Raw genomic sequence first — 23,369 nt, forward strand, 5'->3', positions numbered from 1 at the left:
TTTGGAGGTGTACTGATTGGGATATGCAAGAGAATGGAGAACAAAACACAAGGCATTTTTAAGCAAAAAGGGGAGATTCTGCAAAACAAAGAATCCAAACTTATCAAAGTCCCTTTTTCAGAGAGGGTATCGCTGATATGGTATTGCTGTACAGCAAGTGAGAAACGATTGCTACTTTGGAAGGATCATTACTGAAGATGGAAGATGGGATGTCAGCACCAGACTAGCAAAAGCGGAAGAGACATTGTGGAGCAATAAACATCTGGTGAGAAGGGACATAAATCTGAATACTAAATTCTGACTCTTAAAAGCTTACATTTGGTCTGTGTTAAATGACAGCTGTGAAATATGGACATTCAAACAATTGATGATAAACTACAGTCCTTCAAATTGTGGGTCAGAAGAATTCTGAAAATCTCATGGCTAGACCATGTAACCAACAAAAAGGTATTGGAGATGATTGGAACTCAGCAAACTCTAGTTAGAGATCTTATGAAAAGAAAGATTTGATTTGCAGTGCACGCTTTAGGGGGTTCTGCAGGCGATGCATGTTTACAAGCACTGGAAGGGAGACTTGATGGCAGAAGAACATGAAGCAGAAAAAGAAGATACTGGATGGATGATGTGGTATCCTGGGTGGATTAAAAAGACTATTCATCCATCAAGAGATTAGCAGAGGATCATACAGAATGGGCTACCTTGGTTGCAGACTTGCAGTAATGGAGGGGCCATATACGAAGATTGCTTAGTCTCTTGTTTTTTCAAGCAATCTTTCTTAGTAGGGAAGAAAGGGTTAGTTCTGTTGTTCAATGTTGAGTTGGCCAGTGTTAATGATGGTTACTTTTTCTTCTCTTGGCAGCCGAGCTACAGAAATGGAGGGGAGAAAGGATAGCAAGCGTGGGGAAATGCAGCTTTTTGTTGACGTTCTCAGGATACATGGTAGTTAGTCACGGACAGATGCTTTGGGCTGGCAGGTCGGCCATGACATCTGTTGCTCTGGACTCACTTCCCCGGTCTAGGACATCATCTGTCTGGGCTGGTCATGTTCCTCTTGTTCATTAGTCCCTCTTAGGCTGGGCAGAGCTGGATGGGCCGTGTTGGTGCCATTCAGTGCAGTTGATTCTGGGATCAGGTGAAAAGCTGAGAACGAGGACAGGAGGAAGATAGCGGCAATGGAAGGGGATACTCAAAGGAAGGGAAGATACACATGAGATCCTGCTCTGTCAGGCAGGGGTCCTCACTGGTCCAGGTGGCCTCACAGTGGGCTGGGCTGGAGGTCCCAATGTTCAAGGCTCGCCAGTGAAGGACAGTCTCTGGAGCAAAGCTGAGCTTTATTGATGGTTGCTTGAGGGAATCCCCTTATTCAGTCCCTCTCAAATCTCTTTAAAAGAATCCCAAAGCGGGGTGATGGCTGACCACCAGTCAGTAATATCCTACACACCAGTTTTGGTCCATTAGTTTCTGATTCCATTCTCCTCTAGTTTACCAGTCACAATCTTAACGCAGACCTCGGTTGGTGTCAGTAGAACGTTTTGTTTGGATTAAGCCAGCCTTTGTCACCCTTTTGTCTCTCTCTCTGTCTGCATTTATTGTTCTAGGTGATTGACCTTTCACCCACTGTCTGCCAGCTGAGCTCACAGTTGAGGGAGGCCTGCTAGGCCCCAATTATTACGACAGTGACACTCTCAAAGCAAGGGAGGGAGTCCTGTGCTAGGGGTGGAAAGTCCTGTCTCACTCCTGGAGAGATGCCAACAGGAGAAGCAACCCCGGCCTCTTCCTCCTAAAGACCAAAGGGAAATGAAGGAAACGTGACCATTAAACTGGGGAAGCCGGGAGGAAAACCCCAAAGGGGAGAGGTTGGTTGGGGAACCTGCACTTGCTTCAAGAGTGGAGGCAGGAGGCTGGTGGGAGCTTCTCCCATGAGAGTTAGGGGACAGGGCTCTCCTGACACCCTGTCAGGGGATGGTCAGGAGTGAATCCCAGGAATCGTGAGTACCATCCAGGATCAAGGCCTCAAGAGCTTCCCCCACCCCGCACTAGAGTCCCCGGACCCTAGGGCCCGTGTCTCAGCTAAGCTGCCTCTTTGAATGGGCTGTGGTTTTGCTGGATTCCTGGCTCCTTGCCACACACAGGAAGACATGGGCTGTCACTGAAATGTGCTGACAAAGCTGGGCTGAGGCAGCTGCCTGGCTGGCTCCCACAGTGCACTTTTTGCGGTGCTGCCCATCAGGGCCTTGTCTCCTCTCGGCTTCTTTCCCTCCAGTTTCCCACGGTTCGGAGCTGAACTGTGGTAACGGCTGAGGGAGGTCATGGTATGGCACATAGATCTTCCCTGAGCAGGACGAGTCAGTGGATAGCATCATTCCCTCCACAGTGCGTCCTACTGCGGGGTAAGAGAGAGAGGAATGCACCCCTGACACCCGCTTCATCCCAACGCATGAGGGGCCAGAGTCCTTGGAGCTGTATCCTGGCCCATGTTGCTGCAGATGCTATTCTTCTTCAGACAGTGCAAAGGTGTCCAGCAGCCTGGAAGGAAGGGGCTATTAGAGTGAATACGGTATGTGTTCTGCTTGAGGTGTGCTGCCTGTGATTCTTGGCAGGATCCTGCAGGGCAGGTGGCACAGTCTGTCCCCTGGCTTGGGGCTTCTGCACGTGGCTAGAGTCCCTCCTGCCCCCCGACCCCCCTGGATCTGGAAAGGGCTGTTCTTGAGATCAGAGCACAGAGCTGGGAGTCGGGATCTGGCTTCTATTCTCCACTCTGGCACCAACTCACTGGATGACTTCAGGCAAGTCACTTCCCCGTTCTGGGCTTCAGCTCCTCACAGTGCTAAGGTGCAAAATGGTTCCTTGCTCCTGGGTTGGAAAGTGCAATGCAGGCGGGAGGGGACGTCTGAAGGCCTGTCTTCCCCACAGCTGTGAGGCGAGGACAGTGTTCCAGCCTCCGTTGTGACCGTCCTGGTTGCTTTACTCTGCCCCACACCAATCGCTGCTGAAGCCCCCTGCTCAACGAGCTGTGGCTCAGAGTGTCATTCTGGGACTGATTTTCAGAGATGCTGAGCAGCTGCAGTTCCCCTGATGTCTGTGGGAACTCCAGGGTTCTCAGTACTTCTGAAACTCAGGGCAATTTATTTCGAATGCTGGGTCAAGACTGCGCCTGCAAAGGCAGGTCCATATACACCCCCACAGCAGATCTCCCATCAATAACAATACAAGCAATCAGGAGAATGATGAGGGGCAGTTGGCCCAATGCTGGGAGTGGGGAGGATATGGCCCCAATATGGTCACTAAACTTCTGCCTGCTGGTTACTGGTGCATCTGCCATCATTCAGTGGAAGGAAAAAAAATCTCTTGGGTGCTGCAGCCTACCCAGGGTTCAGCTGCACTTAACCTGAGTTACTCACACATTTGCATTGGTTGTGCACACATGCAGCTGGTCATCCATGTTACTTGAAAATCTGGCTCTGATGGTGCTATAATTATAGACTTAACAGTTACTGCCGCGTTGAGAAGCATAGGACTGATCATCTCTCTCCTAGAGCTGTTATCCCAGGCTGGCTGCAGACTCAGGCAGACAGAACTGTCGGCTACACGCCCATCACCTTTGGAAGATTTTCCTTGTAGCCATAAGGGCTCGAGACAGCCATGTTTCTTCACTGAAAACTTGCAGTGTGCTGCCCCTGAATCCCAGATAAATACCTTGTGTGGGCAGGTGCAGAGCTCAGGGCTCGAAGGCCTCTGGTCTAATGGTCTGAGCACAGAAATAGGAGCCTAGATCTCCTGTGTTCAAAGCAGGACTCTGACAATGACTCCCCAGCTGAGCTTGGGCAAGTTGCTTTCCTGTTCTCTGCCTCAGTTTCCCGAAAATGGGGCTCTATTTACCTGCTCCACAGGGCTGCAGGGGTGGATGAGGATGAAGCCTTGGAAGGTGGCACATGCTGAGGATGGTTACACTTTTGCAGCTCTTTAGCCCTGTATCCTCTGGCAGGGCCATGATCCACCCGTGCAGGTGGACCGATCACGGTCTCTTCTTCCTTTCCCCCACCCGCTCCCCTCCTCTCCTCCTCCTCTCCCCCCCTCCCTCCGCCGCATTGCTGTCAATAGGGCCAGCTGCAGGCAGGCTGATGTCACTCGCTCCAATCTGCAGCCGGTAGCCCTTGGGCAGCAGCCACTGCTGCGGCAGGCGGTCCGGGACTGCCAGCCTCTGCCGCCGGGAGCCTGCTAGGGAGTGATGCAGCCGCCCGGGGGCTTGGGCAGGAGGCGGCTCTAGGCTGGCAGGGGGGATGCGGTCAGGCAGTGATTTGGGGCACAGTGGAGGGGCCTGCAGTTGCAGAGGACGCCTGCAGAGGTAGGTGCTAACAAGGCTGCAAGCGGCCGGTCCCCGCGGCAGGAGCCAGGCCCGGGCAGCCCCTTACTCCGGGGCAGAGCCCAGGGGGCCACCTGTCCCGGGCTCTGCCCTGAAGGGGCTGCGGGCAGATCTGACCCTACCCGTGCTCACAGCCGGGTGCCCCCCTTGCCCCTGACCCCAGCCGGCTGGAAGCCATGTGACCCCCTCTCCCGGGACTGGGAGGGGGCGGGCCGCTGCCCACCTCCCCCCCACACCCCCAAAACTGGCAGCAAGATGTCCCTGGGCTGGGCTATCCTCCCCCAGCCAGACAGGGAGTCACAGGATCAGGCTCTTTTCCTGCTGGGAGCACTGCTACCGGCTCTGCTTTTCCCCCTGCCTCCCCCAGCACCCAGTGACTTCTCCAGAGCTCTTGGGGCAGAGACTGGCTGTTTGTACCCAGCCTAGCACCCTGGCATCCTCCTCTATGCCGGGGTACCCGGGCAGTACTCTAATGCCGATGCATAGGCATCATCATCATAATAATGAGAGTCTAAACTAGGACGTTCTGAAACCAAAGGGCTTGTTGACTTAGGGAAATTGACCAGAATAACTATTGTGGAATAAGCTATTCTGCAACTGTGATTCCAGAATGGCTCCATGTGTTCCATGGAGGTTCTATTCTGTCACTTCATTCTGGAATGATGCCCATGCTCACAAAGCGCACTAATCATTCCAGAAGACAGCGACGGATTGTGAAGGGTGTCCACATGGCCCATACAGCCTCATCCCGAGAGGCGCTCTGGGGAGTCGTTCAGAAGAAGGTGCTGTCCGTTACAGGGATACGTTGAGGCCAGCAGCAGCTCTCACGCTGCTTTCTGTGAGAGCAGGCCTTATAGCTCTGTAATTTCCCCCAATTTCTCTTCCAAATCGGATCATCTCAACCTGTTGACTGTGTTATTGCCAAGGCCTCTGCTAGTTGGTGGATTCTAGCTTTTCGACTCCTGTGCTCCATTAGGTAAAGTCTCTCGATGTCAGTCCATCTGGGACCCACCCAGCGCCTAACTCCCTTCGGAGTCTAGACTTGCCCTGCTTCGTCCCACTTCACTGCTGATCCCTCCAAGCGGGCCAGTCAGAGCTCACTCAAGCCCAGCTTCCCAAGCAGTGATCTGTATTTTTACCGGGGTTTGGCCGGTGCCCCGCACGCTGATTCATACCCGCTGCACTAAGGCAGTGTAATCTCTCAGACTGGTTTTTCATGTTGTACTCCTCACTTCATGCATGCCTGCTCCATCTAACTGTGCTTTGTCTGGTAACTGCACTGATCGATCATTGCACCCTGTGCTTTTGCTTTGCACAGGCTGGTTCCCACCGGCGTGGATGGTGTGCCCCATGGGCTACGGACTTGGGTTCGTTGGTAGGAATCCTTTGTGTTAGCGGCATCAGCAGGTAGCATTCCTCATAGAGCCGAGGCCTGGCATTCAGAGAGAAGCCATGGTGAGTCATGTTGTATTTTACAGGGGTTCTCACGCTTGTCTGCAGAAAGCTGACTGGTGATGTACAATGGGGATGGGGAGATGGGGAGGTGAATCCATGTGATTGCAAATGGAAGGGAAGGTGCAACCATCTCCCAGTGTTGATAAGTGCAAAGTAATGGACGTTGGAAAACATAATCCCAACTGTTGGGTGGTTGAATTTAATAGCGATTTGAGATTGTCAGATGACAGGCTCATATGGAATTGATTTAATCAAGATGATCAATCAGAGATTGATACAGCTCTATACAGAATGCGCAAGGAACAGACGCCTGTAGACGGTGAAGAGAAAGTAGTTAAGTCCCTTCCTTTGTACTGGAGGAATGCTGGCAATGTTTGTTCCCTATCTAACACTCCAGACTGCTATCCTTTTATAGTGTGTGAGACAAAAAAACTCCTTTTTTTGTGGGGGTGGGGAAATATTTGATCATAATTATTTTTACAATATGTTCTGTTTTCCTCATTACTAATGGAATTTCTTTTTGTCATCCTCAGTTTACCTGACTGATGAGCAAAAAAAGAATCTCTAATCCAGTCATTATTACTAACAGCTGTGACTACTGACAGTGCTTACATGATTTAAAAACACCTTTCAGTGGTGCATTATTTCATCCATTACAGAGCCCATCTGTCATAACAAGTATCTCTTATCATTCACCTAGTTTTGTTTATAACATCCTTGTGTGGAAACTTTGTAGTAGTTGGCAGGAGTCTCTTCCTGGGACATCTGGCCTATATTAGTAAGATCAGGGTAAAAAAAATTATACACATTTCATCATTGAATTCATTGTCGCAGTGGATGAATCACTTGATGATTCCCTGTTCCGTTCATTCCCTCTGAAGCATCCGGCACTGACCTCTGTCAGAAAACAGGACTCTGGGCTAGAGGGACCATTGGTCTGACCCAGTATGGCCGTTCTTATGTTCTTTGCCCATTAGGTTCAATTAAAGGACAAAGAACTTTTTAGTTTCGATATATATAGGACAATAAATATATAGATCCACAAAATAGAAAGGCTTGTGGTAGCATATAAAAGAATTATGAGAGATTAACATACACAAATCATAAAAGTGAATCTCTGCTAAAACAACTATATATATAAAATGATGGGGTCTAAATTAGCTTTTCCCATTCAAGCTGCAAACTGATATCCTAGTTCCTATGTGCGCAACCAGGGAAGTCCCTGTTAATCTACTGAGCTAACGCAGACCTGGCCATGTGACTCAGTGTCTTGGGCAGTAGCCTCTCTTGGCTGTAGCTGTTTTCCCTACATACAGGAGTTAAGTGCTCCTTCCAGGGAGTCTGAAAGAGAGGGCTTGGCACCCCCATCCGTTTTACTGAGGTGTGTGAGTGTCCCCAGTTTACAGCCCCCAATAGTGGCAGCCTTTCAGCAGAGTGATAACCACCATTCTGTCTGGCCTGCCTGGCTCTGAATCTTGCATGCACACTGCTCCTGTCTCCATGAGGACTGGGTGGTTTGCTCTTTCACCAGGAGTTCAAACATTCTCCAGAAGCGAAATCCTGGCCTGGTTGAAGTGCATGGGAGCTTTGGCATTGATGTCAGTGCATCTGGGATCTCACCCAAGGACCCGAGGGAGTTTACTCCCCTTCAGTCCCCCGGTCCTTGCTGGCGTTCCTCTCTGAACTCCCCTTACTTTGCCAGTCACTCATCTGCCTTCTCGAAAGTTTCTTTATAGGATCCTCTTCTTCATTCCCTCAAACCTCTTCAAGTTCAGGTCCCTCGCCCCTCCCTGTCTGCTGGGAACAGGTTGGTTCTTCTCTGCCCAGGGGCTTCTGGGCTCCCCATCTCCGGGCAGAGTCCCACTCTCTTCCCGGACTCCCTGACGGTGCCTTGTCCCCTGCAGACTGACGCCCCGGAGAGCACGATGGGCCGGAGGTCTCTCACGCTGAAGCGCAGGTTCCTCTGGAAGCTCCGCCAGAAATGGAAGCTCCTGGGCCTCTTTGAGATCAACGAGGAGCACGAGTTTTATGACCTGACCTGCATGCTGAAGGTGGGGCTCAGGGCTGCAATCCAAGAGGCCATTGACAACCCGCCTGTGGTGAGTACCTCCTGGGGATGGGCTCATTCACCTCCCCAGCTGCCTGGCCGTACGACGAGACTCCTACACGGCCTTCTCCCCCGGCACGGGGCTACCAGTGAGTACGCTGCTGTAGCAAAGGTGTGCTGCCTCCTATGTGCTCCCGTCATGATCCCGTTCTCCTCCCTCCTGTCTCTCCCCCAGTCAAGGAACCCCAAGTGCTTTGCATCCCTGTGACACTGAGAGGGGAAGGGGTGCACCCAGGTCCCAGGGCGAGGCAGTGATGCAGCCCCCTACTCTCAGAAGTAGGCTGTGCTGTCCCTTCGGAGAACACTGACAAACTGACGGGAAATTCGGCCCTGGCCGGCCCAGCCAAATTGGTGGCTCAAACAAAATGCACTGCCTGGCTGGCAGCCTAGCGCAGGTGATCAGAGCAAACTCCTGACTGACAAGTACGAACGGGCCCCTCCCCTGCTGGAGGAAGAACAGGCTGCTCTGTAGGGGACTCCCCGCCCCTTGCCCCAAGGATGGGGGCAGCTAGCGATCTGTGTCATGCACACACCAACTCAAGCACAGGGTTGGCCCCCATCCCAGCCCCCGCAGCATTCCTGTGACCCCTCAGGGCTCACTGGAGTGACCCAGCCTCTTGGTGGAACTCCATTAACTTCCCTGCATGTTCAGGCCGGAGTGACTGAGATGGGATTCCGGCCCTACAGGGGCGCTAACAGGGCAGGCACAGCGGCACAGAGAGAGCCAGGTGACAATAGGACTTTAGTGACAGGCCTGAATAATAATAAGAAACGTGTTAGACCAGGGGCTGCAAGAAGCGTTGCCCTTAGCAAATGGAGACGTCTGTGCCGGGGGCTGAGATCCTGCAACGATGGGAACCAGAGAAGCACGAGGTTGGTAGACGGGAGTGACCTACCCCTGCTGAGGAAATCCTGAGCTCCCATGGCAGGCTGGTGATAGCTGTCTAGCAGTGGGGAGAAGGGTTCAAAAAGACAGGAATGACCCTGTCATTTCCATCCACAGCAGTGGGGCAGAGCAGGGGAAATGAGGGGGAGAGATGGGGCCAGGGGCATGGGTGAGCCCAGAGGTCAGGGTCGTCCCTCTAGTTGCCATCATGGTTGCTGCAATCCCCACACTCCCAGTCCGATTTCCCTTCCCCCTCACTCCCCGCCCCGCCCCCAGATCCTTTGGTATTTGCTTTCCAGTGTTGTGCCAGGACCCACTGGGAAGGTTGGCGAAGCAGCGAATGTGACTGGGGAGAAGTCCCCATGCAGTGCACTCACTCTCTGTCTGTCTCTCTGTCCCCGCCAGGATGCCCTGAGCGACGCAGACTGCAAGGCCGTGCTGAAGCAGGCCCATAAGGTAGGAACTCACCACAGCAGGGGAAAAAGCATAGGACCCAGCCAGAGCCTTTGGTACACCAGGCCCAGTTCACTAACATTGACCTGCTGCAGGATTCCTGAGCCAGCCCTCCCCCTACACTGTAGTAGCCACACACCCTAACCATACAGCTATCCCCAGGGTCCATCACAGCTGCAGATAGCCAAGCACCCGTCTCCCCTCATACCTATACCTCCCACCCCACATCCATACCTATCCTCACCTTCACGTGGACCTACGTATGCAGAGGCACATCCATACAACCTCCACCAGTCACCAGTAGCCATGTCTGCCTTCCGTAGCTTTGAGGGAGGACTGAGACGCCGTTGCCATTCCCAGCTCCCTGCCAGCCCCGTGGGCCAGCAGGTAGCAGTTGTTCCCCCGCCCTTCCAGCTGACTGGGGGAGGTGGGGTGAAAGCACTTGGCAGCCTGGCATGTGTGCCAGGTAGCAGAGTGCGGTAGAACCTGGCCTCACCTCTTGCTCCTCCCGGGTCGCTGCAGGGCTTTGAGATGCGTACGTATGGTGGCCCGGCCTTTGCTCACTTCAGGCACTCGCTGGGCATATCGGAGAAGGAATACCAGCTGTCCCTGTCCTCCCAGAGCTCCTACCTGCAGTTCATCAGCAACTCCAAGAGCAAGGCTGACTTCTTCCTGACGTGAGTCTTCCCACGGGTGCAGAGAGAGGTCTGTACTCTCTGAGAGCTCAATGGTCTAGGTCAGTGGTTCATTTGTGGACCCCTACAAAATGTTGAATGGAGGTGCAGACCCCTTTGGAAATCTTAGACATGATCTGCAGACCCCAGGTTGAAAACCACTGCTCTGGGTGATCAGTGAGAGCCAATTTAACCTCAGGTACTCCTGCCTAAAGCCCACTGACATCCACAGGGAGATAGATGAACGTCTGGAGGCAGAATTTAGCCTAAGATCTATTGGTACCATGCCTTTCAGAACTGACTGCCTAAGTGAAGCAGCAATCAAGAAGATAGCCCTCCTGGGGGGAGGGATAGCTCAGTGGTTTGAGCATTGGCCTGCTAACCCCAGGGTTGTGAGTTCAGTCCTTGAGGGGACCACTTAGGGATCTGGGGCAAAAATTGGTCCTGCTAGTGAAGGCAGGAGGGGGCTGGACTCAATTCCCTTCTAGGAGATTGGTATACATCCAATTATTACCTTTACAACTTACCACTGACAAGAAAGATCTGTAGTGATCAGAGAGCACCCAGCAGCTGACCCACATAACAACCAGCACTGAATACACTGCCTCTGCTATAATGTAGGACAACAGTTCTCAGACTGTGGGTTGCAATCTCATTTTAATGGAGGTCTCCAAGGCTGGTGTTATATTTGCTGGGGACCAAGCCCAAGGCCCACTGCCTAGGGCCGAAGCATGAGGACTTCAGCCCTTAGTGGACGGGCTCAGAGTGAGAGGTTCCCTGCCTGGGGCTGAAGCGCTTGAGAGCCATCTTTGCACCTCCCCATCCAGGACAGCGAGGCTCGGGCTTTGATCTCCCCAGCCAGGGTGGCGGGCTTGGGCAGGCTCAGGCTTCGGTCTCCCCGTCCTGGAGTCATGTCATAACTTTTATTGTCAGAAAGGGGTCATGGCACAATGAAGTTTGAGAACCCCTGAATAGGAAATTGTATGGCCCCTCTATGGCTCGTGCATGTGCAAGCAATGGGTGGATCATGCCATGAGCACTTGGCTGTAGCGGGAGGGAGAGAGGATGGATCTGTGTTTTGGAAGATTCAATATGTTAGGGTGTGTAAGTGAGTGTTGCATTTGGGCATGACCCGGTGGATATGTCAGACCATGGACAGCGTGGGTAATTGCATGGGTTTGGGGAGGGAGGCCACCCATTTACTAGGTGAGAGATCATCCTTGTGTTTTGTCCCCTGCTCTGAGGTGGTTTCCGTGTGTGGCTGGGAGGTTATCTCTACTTTTCGAGAGCATATGTCCAGGTGTGTAGTTTCTGCCCAGTCTCTAGGTATGGGACAGTGTGTGGGTCTGGATGAAGTATTGGGGGTGCTGATCAAAGCCGTTAGTATCTGATATTCACTAGCAAGGGGCAATTCCTCAGACCAGCTGTCAGGACACCTTTGCTGCTTCTGCTCTGCAGTGCCCTGGTGATGCTAAGAAGGGAGACGTGTCACCTGTATATCTTCATGGCAAAAATCCAAATGTTCTGTTATTGCTGCTGGTGGGGGGGAGGAGTGTACACACAGTGTGCAGATGTTGCATGTGTCCTACACGTGTGTTAGGTTGGGCGTATAGGAACATATCTGGGGAGCTGGGTGTGTCCTGGGTCTGATCAGGAGGTGAGGACACTCACTTCCCCCTATCCCCATTTACAGCCCTGAGGTAACTCTTGGTCTCCTCATGCCATAGGAACAACAAACGCTTCTTCCTGAAGACGCAGAGTAAGAGAGAGATCCGGTTCCTCCTCTCCAACCTGCCCAAGTACATCCAGCACCTTGAGAGATACCCCCACTCCCTCCTCGTCAGGTTCCTGGGTAAGAACCACCTCCGACATGCTGAGGGGAAAGACTGAGGCTCCATAAACGCCAGGGAGAACAGCAGGAGCGGCGCCAGGGTTTTTGGTGCCCTAGGCAGGGGTCTTTCCGCGCTCCTGGTTGTTGGCAGCAATTCTGCGGCGGGGGGGTCCTTCCACACTCCCGGTCTTCGGGGCACTTCGGCAGCGGGTCCTGGAGCGAATGACGGACCCAGCGCAGAATTGCCACCGAAGACCCAGAGCGCGGAAGGACGCCCTGCTGCCGAATTGCTGCCAAGGGCGGCAAAATGCGGCCCCCTCAAACCCTGATGCCCTAGACAATCGCCTAGGTCGCCTAAATGGAAGTGCCGGCCCTGGAGAACAGTCCAGCCTGGGAGAGTACCTAACAGAGAGGAGATGGTGGGGCGTGGCACCTGGGAGACGTGGGCTAGGACCTTCCAAGGGGGAACCTCACCTCACTTATCCCCTGTGATTCTGCTTGAACCAAGTCACTATTCAGGGGCACATGGACCAGAAGCCAAGGCTGCCAAGTGAGGATCTAACAGGCTTGTGCTGGGCGGTGTATCGGGCCAATCTGTGCTAGAACCACTGGGTTCCAGCCTGAAGAGGGACCTCGTCTACAGCAGATGGCTCTAAATCCTGCTTTCAACCAGTCTGGCCTGTCCTCCTCCTTGCTAGGCATACCCGAGTACAGCCTGTTTGGCTGCAACCGTGCTTCAGATTTGTGAAACCCAGGTTGCAAGGCTCTTGTACCCTGGACACACTACTCAGTGTCCCTGCTGATTAGAGGGGGTGTCAGAGACGTCTGCAGGCCAGACTGCCAATCCTGGTCTGTGTTCTCTGAACTTTCCCCTTGTCTCCTCCCTTTCAGGGGTTCACAGCATCATCGTGGCTCAGGAGAAGAAGGTAGGTTCCATCTGCCTGTCGGAGTCCATGTCACATGCCACTGGCCCCATCTTTGGCACAGCCAACTCCATCTCTGTGCCGGTTTCCATCCAGTCTCTTCTCTCTCCTCTAGAAATACTTCATCATCATGCACAGCGTGTTCTACCCCGACGAAAGGATCCTTGAACGGTGAGTCACAGGCCCATGTGGTTAGAGGGGTCATGGCTTGGGGATCAGAGGGATTTGTACAGTCATCTCCCCTCAGGAATAATGTCCTGCCTTTGTGGCTGGCTGCCCCTCTGTAACGTGTGTGTCAGCACTGCCCACTAGCGGAGGGAATGTCAGGGCTGCTCCCATGTGTGTTGTTCCAGCTGCAGCTGCAAGTTTGTAAACCCAGATATTTGCACAAGCAGCACTGATAAAACGTGGGTGATCATGTCGCCCTCTAGTGGCTGCAGATTGCAAGGAATATGAACTTACTAATAAGTATGAATATTTCGTGGGAAAATTACTGAGCACTGAACCCTTTTCAAAGTCCACGGGCATAACACCTTTGCACTCTCAGGCAGTGCAGTCCAATGAGACTCAGGCAGTGCAGTCTTCCTTCTGACCCACGGCTGCAATGGGCACTCTTGTATGTCGTGCCGAGGGTGTGGTGCTGAAGGGGTTAAGCAGGGACTCAACGTGCCCTCCAGGAATCGCCTGTCCGAATTGCCATCTGCAGGTATGACATTAAAGGGTGTCAGGTGAATCGCTGGACGGAGCCCGCCCCCGAGGGCAGCCAAGTCATTGTGGTGCTGAAGGATCTCAACTTTGAAGGAAAATCCATCCAGCTGGGTGAGTACTTCCCTGGCCAAGGAAGGCCTGGTGAAGCAGGGTGACTCGCTGGGCCACCCACTCACTTCATACTGTCCAGCCGTCTGCCATTCAATCCACCCACCATCAAGCCCACTCATCCGCCTCTGTCTCTATCCATCTTCCACATCCAGCTTAGCTAAACCTCCTCATTGCATAGGTCCCAACCTGGAAGGTTGTGAATTAATCATAGGCTGATGGGAGAAAGAGAGAGAGGAAAGAGAATGACCAAGCTTAGTCCTGGAGAAAGATGCAGAATCCATGTATCTGGAAGCCTAAGTGCTCTATCCACTGAAAAGGTATGACATCCCCGCCCCCAGCCACCTTGCCAAAGTGCCTTGGACCTGAGCTGAAGGTAGCCACCTCTAGGGAGAAGCCAGTAATTCGATCGGTCCATGTTCGCTCCTGGCTTCACTGCTGAGGCTGCCAGCGTGGGAAGCCCATTTGTGGAGTGAGCTGGTTTTATGACATGGATGGCAACTCACTGGGAAGCGGGCAGAGCCTCCTATCAGAACAACCATAACCTGCCCCTTGGATCCTGGCTGTTTAGCTCAAGCTGTAGAGACTTGAGGGGTTGAGGCTGGGGTTTCTGGTTCAATCCCCTGGTGTCAGCCAAGATGGCAGATGTTCTGCTACCCCATGATGATAGGGTCCTTGTTAGAGCTGTGGCACAGCAACCCCTAAAGCATTAGTAGCACACTAGGTGGACCGTGACTTGGGGGCAGGCTCCAAAGACACCTTAGAACAGGGATGGTCAGCCTGTGGCTCTGGAGCCACATGTGGCTCTTCAGAAGTTAATATGCGGCTCCTTGTACAGGCACCGACTCCGGGGCTGGAGCTACAGGTGCCAACTTTCCAATGTACTGGTGGTGCTCACTGCTCAACCCCTGGCTCTGCCACAGGCCCTGCCCCCTCTCCACCTGTTCTCACCCCCTCCCCTGAGCCAGTAGTGTAGCTGGGGGGGAGCAGCCGCTCCCCCACCGAGCACAAGTGGTGCCTTTTTAATTTTACTCACTCAGGAGTGAAAAAAGAAAAAGACACCACCTACTGCGGCGCTTTTACTGACGGAGCGACGCTCCAGGTCTTCGGCGGCACTTCGGCGGTGGGACCTTCACTCGCTTTGGGTGTCTTTGGCAGCACTGAAGCTTCATCGCCGAAATGCAGCTGAAGACCTGCGGAGCGAGTGAAGGTCCCGCTGCCGAGGTGCTGCCGAAGACCGGGAGGGCTGCCCCATCAGTAAAAGTGCCGCAGTGAGTGGCGCCTTTTTTTTTTTTTTCCGCTCCCCCTCTTCCCTCCACCTGGCTACGCCACTGCCCTGAGCCTCTCGTTCCCTCGCTCCTCCCCCTCCACCCCAGAGCCTCCTACACACCACGAAACAGCTGATGGGGAGGGAGGTGGCGGTGCTGATCGGTGGTGGAGCTGCCGGTGGGTGGGAGGTGCGGGGAGCTGATGGGGGCTGATGTATTACTGTGGCTCTTTGGCAATGTACATTGGTAAATTCTGGCTCCTTCTCAGGCTCGGGTTGGCCACCTCTGCTCTAGATGCTAGGTGCTAGCCCTCATGGGTCCCACTGACAAGTCAGAGACTGGGCTAAAGGAAGGGGTATTTTACTAGGACTAGCAAAAGGGGAAAGTGGCTTGAATGCTTGCAACTTAAGGAAGAACAATAGCAGTTTGTATGTGAGGGTGGGGGGCAGTTCACTAGAGGGTCAGGGCTCCTCTGCCTGGTGCCTCTCCAGCCCAGTTTCTGCTGGAACCAGGTTTTCAGGCCAGGATCAGCCAGTGGTGTGTCTCCTTGGAACCCCTCTGCCCACGTTCCCAAGCTCCGTTGCTTCTCCACGGCTTCTGCCCAGACCTGACCCTTGTTGCACATGTGGTTCCCCGGTTCCTGCCCCAGTTGGTTCTGTCCACGATTCCCTGACACCTTCCCCTGCATTCAGCCTCCCTGCTGCTACCAGTTTGCCATGCAGCTGCCCCCGACCCCCTTCCCCCAGCAAGGGTCAGGGTCTCCCACAGGGTTTCTGCCCCCTTTTCCTATGGGCCAGGTTGTGCCCATGTGTCCTCCCTGCAGGGTCATAGATCAGTGCAGAGAGGTTGGATGGAAATGGTGGTGTCCTGCTTAGCCCATTCATCACCATGCTGATGATAATAATGATCCTTGGCTTGTGTCAGGCACTTTTCCATCCCTAGATCTCCAAGCAATCTACAAAGGAGGGTCAGAATCATGAGGGGGTGGGGAAACTGAGGCACAGAGATGGGGCAGTGACTTCCCTGAAGTAAGCATGAAGGACCTTTTATATATTTGTCTCCTCCCAGGCTCAGCCTATTGGCTCTGGGTGATCACATGACTGTTCCCCCCAACCATATCTCCACCAACCACCTCTTTCTTCAGCTGGCCAGCTAAGTTTCATGCTGATGGAACCACATGAAATAGACAGTCCTGGAGCACAGTGAGGTGGAGCCTGTCCAACCACTAGGATGCCTTGGCTATGTGTGCCTCTGCTCACTCTGAGCTGCTGCGTTAGCTCATCAGTCAGACGCTTGGGCCTCTGGGCTCCTGCAAAGCGTGTGAGTGGCCTGTATCCAGCCCTGCTGCTCCATGGCCAGCATGCAGGTGGCTATGTGCACCAGAAGAGTCGGCTCAGCAACAGTATGGAGTCTGGGTCCCAAGCCAGTTACAAGCTGGGGACCCCAGTAACCCTCCCATTCAGGACTCCCCGAACTAGCAGACATCCTCTCCCTCTCCGTCTGCACTGCCCTCCCCTCCGCCTTCACTCATTCCCTTGTGATCTCTCTGTGATCTTTGCTGTCACCTGATTTCTCTCTCCCTTCTGTGTGTCTCCTTCCACTGACTCGCTTCTGCTGCCTGGCCTCCAGCTGCACTCATCTCTCCTCCACAAGCAGCCGGTTCTCCTCCAGCAGCAGCTTCTTCTACTCCTGATCCTGCTGCATTAGAACTGTCGCCCCTGCCCAAGGTCCCATCTCCTGGATGCCTTGCAGAACACTGTGCCTCCCACTCCCTGCTAACTGTGCTGGCTTATATCCCATCCCTGCTCAGATCTTCCTCTCCTTGACCTGGGCTCTCACTCCGTGTCTGTCAGCCTCTCTGCTCTCTCCTGCAGGTCAGCAGCGCTCCTGGCTCCTACGCCAGGTGCAGCTGGACACACAGTTCCTGAAGGAGCTGAACGTGCTGGATTACAGCCTGCTGGTGGCATTTCAGCCCCTGCATGCAGACGAAAAGGGTCAGAACCTGTCTTTCGCGGACATCATCTTCAGGACCACCATGTGAGTGATCGGCCTCCTGCAGAGAGCGCTCAGCACAGGGGTGAGCGCACAGGCAGCCCTCTGCTTCTCCTGCAGCTCTGTCTGATGGGGGCAAGCAGCAGACAGGACAGGCTCTGCCCCCAGAGACCACACTGCTTGGGGTGAGCCTGCAGAGTGCCTGAAGCCCAGCATGTCTGGGAGGGCAGAGAACCCCACAGGAACGTAGATGGACTTGGCATCGCAGGCCCTGGTTCTCAGTCACAGCATTCCTCCTCTGTGGCCAAACTGGATGATGAGGCAAAGGGGATGTTAAGTCAGTCCCAGCAGCCTCAGAGCTGCTCTGTATTACGCTCTCTTTCCCTCAGATGCTTAGGAGCTCGAGGAAGCAGAGACTAGCTGTAGTCTGTGGCCACACCCTTCCCTTCCGTGCCCTATCCCTGGCCTGCCCCAGACTGTCGTCTGCCCCTTGGGGGTGGGAGCAACCTAGCACAGAGCCTTACCCTAGCTGTGTGCTGCCCCCTCCACTGGGGGAGCTTCTCCGGGACCCTTTCCCCTGCCAAGTGGCATAAAGGGCTTCAATGTAACTGAGAATCAGTCCCACAAACCAGGACTGTAGGTGACTGAACCTCAGGAGCCCACAAGCCTCCAAGGAACCAAGTCAGTGGGGAAGCTGCCAACCAGCTGCTGGTTCCTATCGCTTTGATCTGGGATATCCCTGAGATCTCACTGTCCTGGCCTTTCCCTGCTACAGGTCCTTGAGCAATCCCGAGAGCTCCCTGCGCACCTCAGTGTCAGGGATTGTGGAGGAAGAGTCTGACATTCTGGTGTCTGAGATGGTAGGGGGAGTCAACCTCTACCGACTGCGTGAGCTGAATTTGGGGGTGGAGGACATGAGCCTCCAAAGCAGCACCAAGTCTGACACTGATCTGGCCCACATCCTGGCCCAGAACCGACGCTTGCTGCCCCGATGCAAGAGCCCCCTGCACTTGCTTGATGGCCCGGAGTTCCGCTACTTCATGGGCATCATTGACCTGTTCACCGTGTACAGCTTCCGCAAGAGGCTCGAGCATCTGTGGAAATGCATCCGGTACCGGCATCAGACCTTCTCCACCGTTAGCCCCTCAGATTACGCCAGGCGCCTCTGCCAGTGGGTGGAATCACACACTGTATGAGTGAGGCCCTGCACCGGGCCTGAAACTGATGGCAGCTTCCCAGACAGCCCCACTCGCACCCTGGGAGGGTTACAAGCCCACAGACTGCTGCAAGCTGCCTGCTGCTGATCGCTTGCACCACCAGGAGGCAGGCTTAAGGCAGTGGTGCCACTGTGTTACAGGGGTGCTGCAGAAGAAACATTTCCAGCATCCTGAAGGCAGGTTTTTGGCATCAGAACTGAAGAGTCGGGGGGGGCCATGATCACTTGGGCAGCAGCTGTCCTGCAGTGTGCTGCGGGGATGGGGGTCAGTAGGTGCCGCAGTTGTCCAAGGAACCTAGTAAATAGGGAATCTGTGAACCAGTTTGCATTGCTCTCACGTGGGGTGTCTCTGGGTGCGCCGGTTTGCATCTCGGATGGTGAAATAGCCCCACCAAAATCCATTCATGGTCCCCGGATCCTCTCTTGGGACGAGGATGCAACAGGAGGTGTGGATGGACGGAAAGGGATGGCCTGATCTCCCCTGACTGCCGGTGCCATTTCGATCTCATATGAATCCTACCAAGGGTCACTGGAGCAGAACCCCATCTCCACGGGCACCAGTCTGGGGTTCAAAAGGCACCTGCTGAACCAGAAGCATGCTGGGAAGCTAATGACAGGCTCAGCAGCCAGTTCCAGTTTGTGCAGTGAAGTAGCATGTAGGATAGGCAGAACCTTTATCCTCATCCTAGCCCTGTCAGTCCTATGCCCTGAGCACCCTGATACTGCTATCCCCGTGCTGGACTGCCTGTGATCAAGAGCTAGGTCCTGAAAACCTACCCTCCCTGCTCTCCGAAGCCACTGTCCTAGTGCTGGATTGGTTTTGATCGAGAGCTATGCTCCCTGACTATCTCCAAAGCTGGCTGTGGGTGATTAAGAGCCAGGCATCACAGCAAAGCCGTGCTCTCCCTGTGTTAGCTTGTCTGGATGTAGGGAAGTCAGGAGGCTGTCTAGCATTACCACAGCCCTTGGCCAGGAAAGTCTGGGACCCTGAGAATGCTCCTTGAGTGGGGACTCTCCGGCTCGGCTTCTTGTCAATCCCCCCATTGAGTCAGTGCAGCTGTTGTGATGGGCATGCATTAACCGGGGCAAGCTGCTGTTTGTGTGTGGACATTCTAACTCCCTATCGCCTCACAGCAGGAATGAGAAAGCTCATCCAGCAGCTGCCAAGCCTGGTGTTGGCGATGCCGATTGAGGGAAGAAAACACTGGGCTTGCCCAATCTGCAGGGGAAAACATGGTTGTTTAAAAAAAAAAACCCACAAGCCTTTGGCCTCAGAGCCCAACCAGAGCCTTGTTGGGGAGATCAGTGAAAAGGAAAAGAATAAGTGGCAAGGGCAGGGGGATCTCTTAATAAAAACAAATAATTTTAAAGCAGGGATTCCTTCCTGCAGTCATCCAAGAGAATGCAGCTTCCTGGTCTTGTCCAGCAATGAAATTCCATATTTGAACATTGACACCTCCCACAATGCCAAAAAAAAAAAGGCAACAGAGCAAGTGCATGAAAGAGAAAAGGTGGGGAAGGGGCAGCATAGTCTAGCACGGCGCTGAGAGTCAGGAGTCCTGGGTTTTATCCCTGGCACTGACCTTGGGCTAAATCACATCTTACTGTGCCTCAGTTTCACCAGCTACAGCATGGGGATAAACATATCCATCTGCCTTACCATGGGTGGGGAGAGGCTTCATTCATGAATGTCAGCAAAACGCTTTCAGCTTCTAGGATTAAAGGCGTGACATAAGGGCTTGTATATACACAGAAGTTACATCAATTGAACTTGAATCACTTTATTTGTATTATGAGTAACACCTAGCAGCCTTCATGAACCAGGACCCCACTGTGTCAGGAGCTGTACAAACACAGAATAAAAAGATGGTCCCTTCCCCAAAGAGCTTATCATTCTGATGCATCTTTGTATTTGGACACACTTATATCGCATCTGGTTTGTATCACTTTACAAGTGGCATCATCCAGTTTATAGCCTGTGGCACAAGCTAAACTGCTATAAACCTGGTTTAAACCAATATAAGCAGCACAAAGTTGCACCAGTTCAACCAAAGTGCTATTAAATCACACCTTTCGTTTTATATGCACAACCTTGTATAGAACAGGCCTGAGTGCAAGGTATTATCCTTTTTCCTTAAGTGATGGTATTAGGCAATGGAAAGAGGATATGTGTGGGTATGGGTGTGGGGTGTGGTTTGAGATCCTCATTTGATCTGCTGATGCATCCATTGGGTGCAGAGGAGCTGTGTATTAATTCCTGTCATCTCCCCTGTGTTTCCTGAACTGCTCTTCACATTGCAAATTCTGAAGGCAACTCAGGGAGGAAAAGAAACAAAACAAACAAATCAGAGACTCTGTCTTCTGATAACTGCTCCAGGCTACTGCAGATGACTAAGCAAGGAGCCATGACAAAGTCAAATCTTCCCCCACGATGTGCCTAATTCTGTCTAGAAAGAAAAAGGAACCTGACCTGGCTTTCAAGCAACCTTATGGACTTAAAAATCTACTAAGGAGCCCCCTCCAGAGAGTCACTGCCTTTCAAAAATGATTTAAATGAATGAAATTAGCTGGTTAGGGCTCAATCTTATCTCCTTACATGTCCCAAAATCCAGCTGGAGTCAGTGGACAATCTTGTGGGACATCTCAGACAAGCTAGCAACAGGGAAGATGGTCTTGTGGTTATGGCTCAGGACTGAACTGTGACAGACCTACTACAAACTTTCCTGTACACCTTGGGCAAATCATTTTGCCTCTCTGGGCCTCAGTTTCCCCATCTGCAATATGAGGACAATAATAACCCACCTACTTCACAGGCACAGAGTGAGGCTAATGTCATTGGGCCAGTGGCGAATTTGGCCTATGAATGTTTATGCAGCATTGTGATGTCCTTGCATGGAAAGCCCTAGAGAAAAACAAGTTTTATTAGAAAATGCACCAGGGTACAATACTTCTGGTCCTGTGGGACCAAACTAGGGGACTGAATGGGGCTTTCCAATGGGCCCAGAGCATTTTTAACATTTTGACAGAGAGGCATCCCACAAGGGAATAATAACTTCTGGCTTTTAGTCCCCTCTGGCTGTGCCTCTGGGCTCAGTGAGGCTGAATGCTCCCAACCTTCACAAATACTTTCTCACCAGCCCCCAGTGACCCGGGCCGCACAGTCACACAGATGAAGGCTGACAAGACTGTCCAAGCATTGACCAAGAAGATGTCCCCCCTACACCCCCCCAAAGCTGTTCAGCCTTTGCAGAGAATAGTCTCAGCTACATGCTGCGTTGGCAGGGCTGCTGCATGTTGATACTGGGTGTGACCCCTCTGAAATGGCCTCTGCACATGGCTATGCAAATAGTGCAGGAGAAAACTATCCAACAAAGATCTCAAGCTCCCAACTCATTTGTTTTATTCTCTTTTGTGCGAACCAGAGAAAGGGATTTACTGGAGCAGCAGGATCTGGAGCTTCCATTGTGTGAGCGTGTCAGCCCAGCTAATGGCTTCTGTGAGCTAAATCAAGTCAGACAGTATCGTTAACCAACTTATTGGGAGTGGGCCCAATCCTTCCAGCCTTACTCGGGTAAAACCCTCAATGAGAGTCATACAAAGTGAGTAAAAAGACTTCAGGATTTAGCCCAAGAACCATAATTGTATGTATAAACTCCTACACAAACACATACACACATGGGTGCTGCATGGCTGAAAGACTATTTTTGCGATGCAAACAGGCACAGGCCAAGAGCTTCAGCTAGTGTCCATCAGTGCAGCTCTGCAGAAGTTAATGCCGAGCCATTGATACGGATAACAAGAACATCCAGTTACATTTAGGCTTGGCAGAATTCAATTTTTATTTCTTTATAAATTCGCTGAATAATATCAATGTTTATTTTTAAGCATTTTTTTTAATTTTATTGATTTAAATCGTCAAAGTTGTGGGACAATGATTATTTAGTGACAGTAGATGTTGAGATTCAAACAGTTAAAGCTTTAAAACCCAAATTGTTACCATCACTTGACAAAAATATACAAAGTATAGATCCTTCAATCAAATTGTAACCAGTTCTCAAGCAGCATTTTTGTTACTTTGCCTGTCAGAAAATTTTTATCATCATTGATGGAAATATGTTTTCATTGTGTGTGTGTGTGGGGGGGGTGAAATTGACATTTACTGATAAAACTCAAATCCTTCAAAGCCTAGTTTTGCTACGCAGGAGGCAAAATTTCTAAGGCCGCATGCATCAGGGCATAAACCACTCACTGATGGAGATTAGGAAGAAACATCCCCTCTTGGCATAACTGTCCATTATGGCGTATATTGCATCCTTGTCTGACACTTCTGAGCACTGTGGTACTGAATACCAGATTAGATGGGCTGCTGCTCACTGGAGTGGCAGTTCCTTTGATCCTATTTAAACTGAAAGTGAAACAGACAATATCGGATAGGACTGGTATCTGAGGAGGGACTATCAAAGCGAGTGGGGGGTTGGGATCAGAAGGGGACAATAGCGGGCGGGGGGGGCATATCAATCCCATTGCGGGGGTTGGTATAGCTGCTAGTGGAGGGTTGGTATTGGGGGGGTAGAATCTAAGTTGGTGTGGAGGGGGTTGGTATTGGGGAAGAGGTATTGGAGAAGGGGGGTTGGTAATGGGTGGTATCAGGCGGTTGGTGTTGAGGGAGGTATAAGAGGAGGAGGTTGGTATCAGGTGGACTATAGTGGGGGGTTGTATCAGGGAGATGGTATCGGCGTTGGTAATGGATAGGAGGAGGGGGTTGATGTTCAGGGATCAGTGTCTGGAGTTGGTATGGAAGGGATAGAATTCAGGGGCTGGTATCAGGAGGTTGGTGTGGGGGGGGTATCAGAGGAGTAGGTTGATATTGGGGGTTGGTATCAGGGGGATGGTATCAAATGAGGGGGTTGGTATTGAGGGGGTGATATCAGGGGTGATGACAGGCGAGAGGTATTGGAGGAGGGGAGGGTATTGGGGGATGGTATCAGATGAAGGGCATTGGTACTGGGGGAGAGATATCGGAGGAGGGTATTGGGGGGCTGGTACTGTGGGATGGTATCAGATGAGAGGGTTGGTATGGGGGGGTGGTATCAGGGGGGCTGGTCGGGGCCAGGGGGAGGTATTGAGGGGTGGTAGGGGATGTGTGGACTGGGCGGGAGGTATCGGGTGCGGTAGGGGAGTGTTGTATCTAGGGGCTGGTATCGGGGTCCGGGGAGGTATTGAGGGCAGTAGGGGAGTGTGGGGACGCAGGAGGTATTGGGGGCGGTGTTGGGGCCAGGGGAGGTTATCGGGGGCCGGTTCAGGGTGGTTTCAGGGGATAGATCAGGGCCGGGGGCTCATGTCGGGGGCTGGGGGAGGTATCCGGGGTGGTGGGAGTGTTGGGCC

At 52.6% G+C, this 23,369-nt stretch overlaps 1 protein-coding gene across 1 annotated transcript; it reads left to right on the plus strand.

Moving 5' to 3' along the window:
* Window positions 1-4,097: 4,097 nt before the first annotated feature.
* Window positions 4,098-19,794, plus strand: PIP5KL1 (phosphatidylinositol-4-phosphate 5-kinase like 1). The gene is made up of 11 exons (XM_032797705.2): window positions 4,098-4,345; window positions 5,682-5,818; window positions 7,723-7,917; window positions 9,217-9,267; window positions 9,787-9,941; window positions 11,666-11,790; window positions 12,661-12,695; window positions 12,808-12,863; window positions 13,399-13,511; window positions 16,651-16,813; window positions 17,544-19,794. The coding sequence occupies exons 2-11, from the start codon at window positions 5,816-5,818 to the stop codon at window positions 17,962-17,964; spliced, it is 1,317 nt and encodes a 438-aa protein (XP_032653596.1). The 5' UTR covers window positions 4,098-4,345; window positions 5,682-5,815; the 3' UTR covers window positions 17,965-19,794.
* Window positions 19,795-23,369: the final 3,575 nt, after the last annotated feature.

This window comes from Chelonoidis abingdonii, chromosome 24 (genome assembly GCF_003597395.2).
Source record: "Chelonoidis abingdonii isolate Lonesome George chromosome 24, CheloAbing_2.0, whole genome shotgun sequence".
NCBI classification, from domain to species: domain Eukaryota; kingdom Metazoa; phylum Chordata; order Testudines; family Testudinidae; genus Chelonoidis; species Chelonoidis abingdonii.

Coding starts and splice junctions, on each gene's coding strand:
- PIP5KL1 (XM_032797705.2), top strand. Junction 9,268..9,786: donor TGCTGAAGCAGGCCCATAAG/GTAGGAACTCAC, acceptor GGGTCGCTGCAG/GGCTTTGAGATGCGTACGTA. Junction 12,696..12,807: donor TCGTGGCTCAGGAGAAGAAG/GTAGGTTCCATC, acceptor TCTCTCCTCTAG/AAATACTTCATCATCATGCA.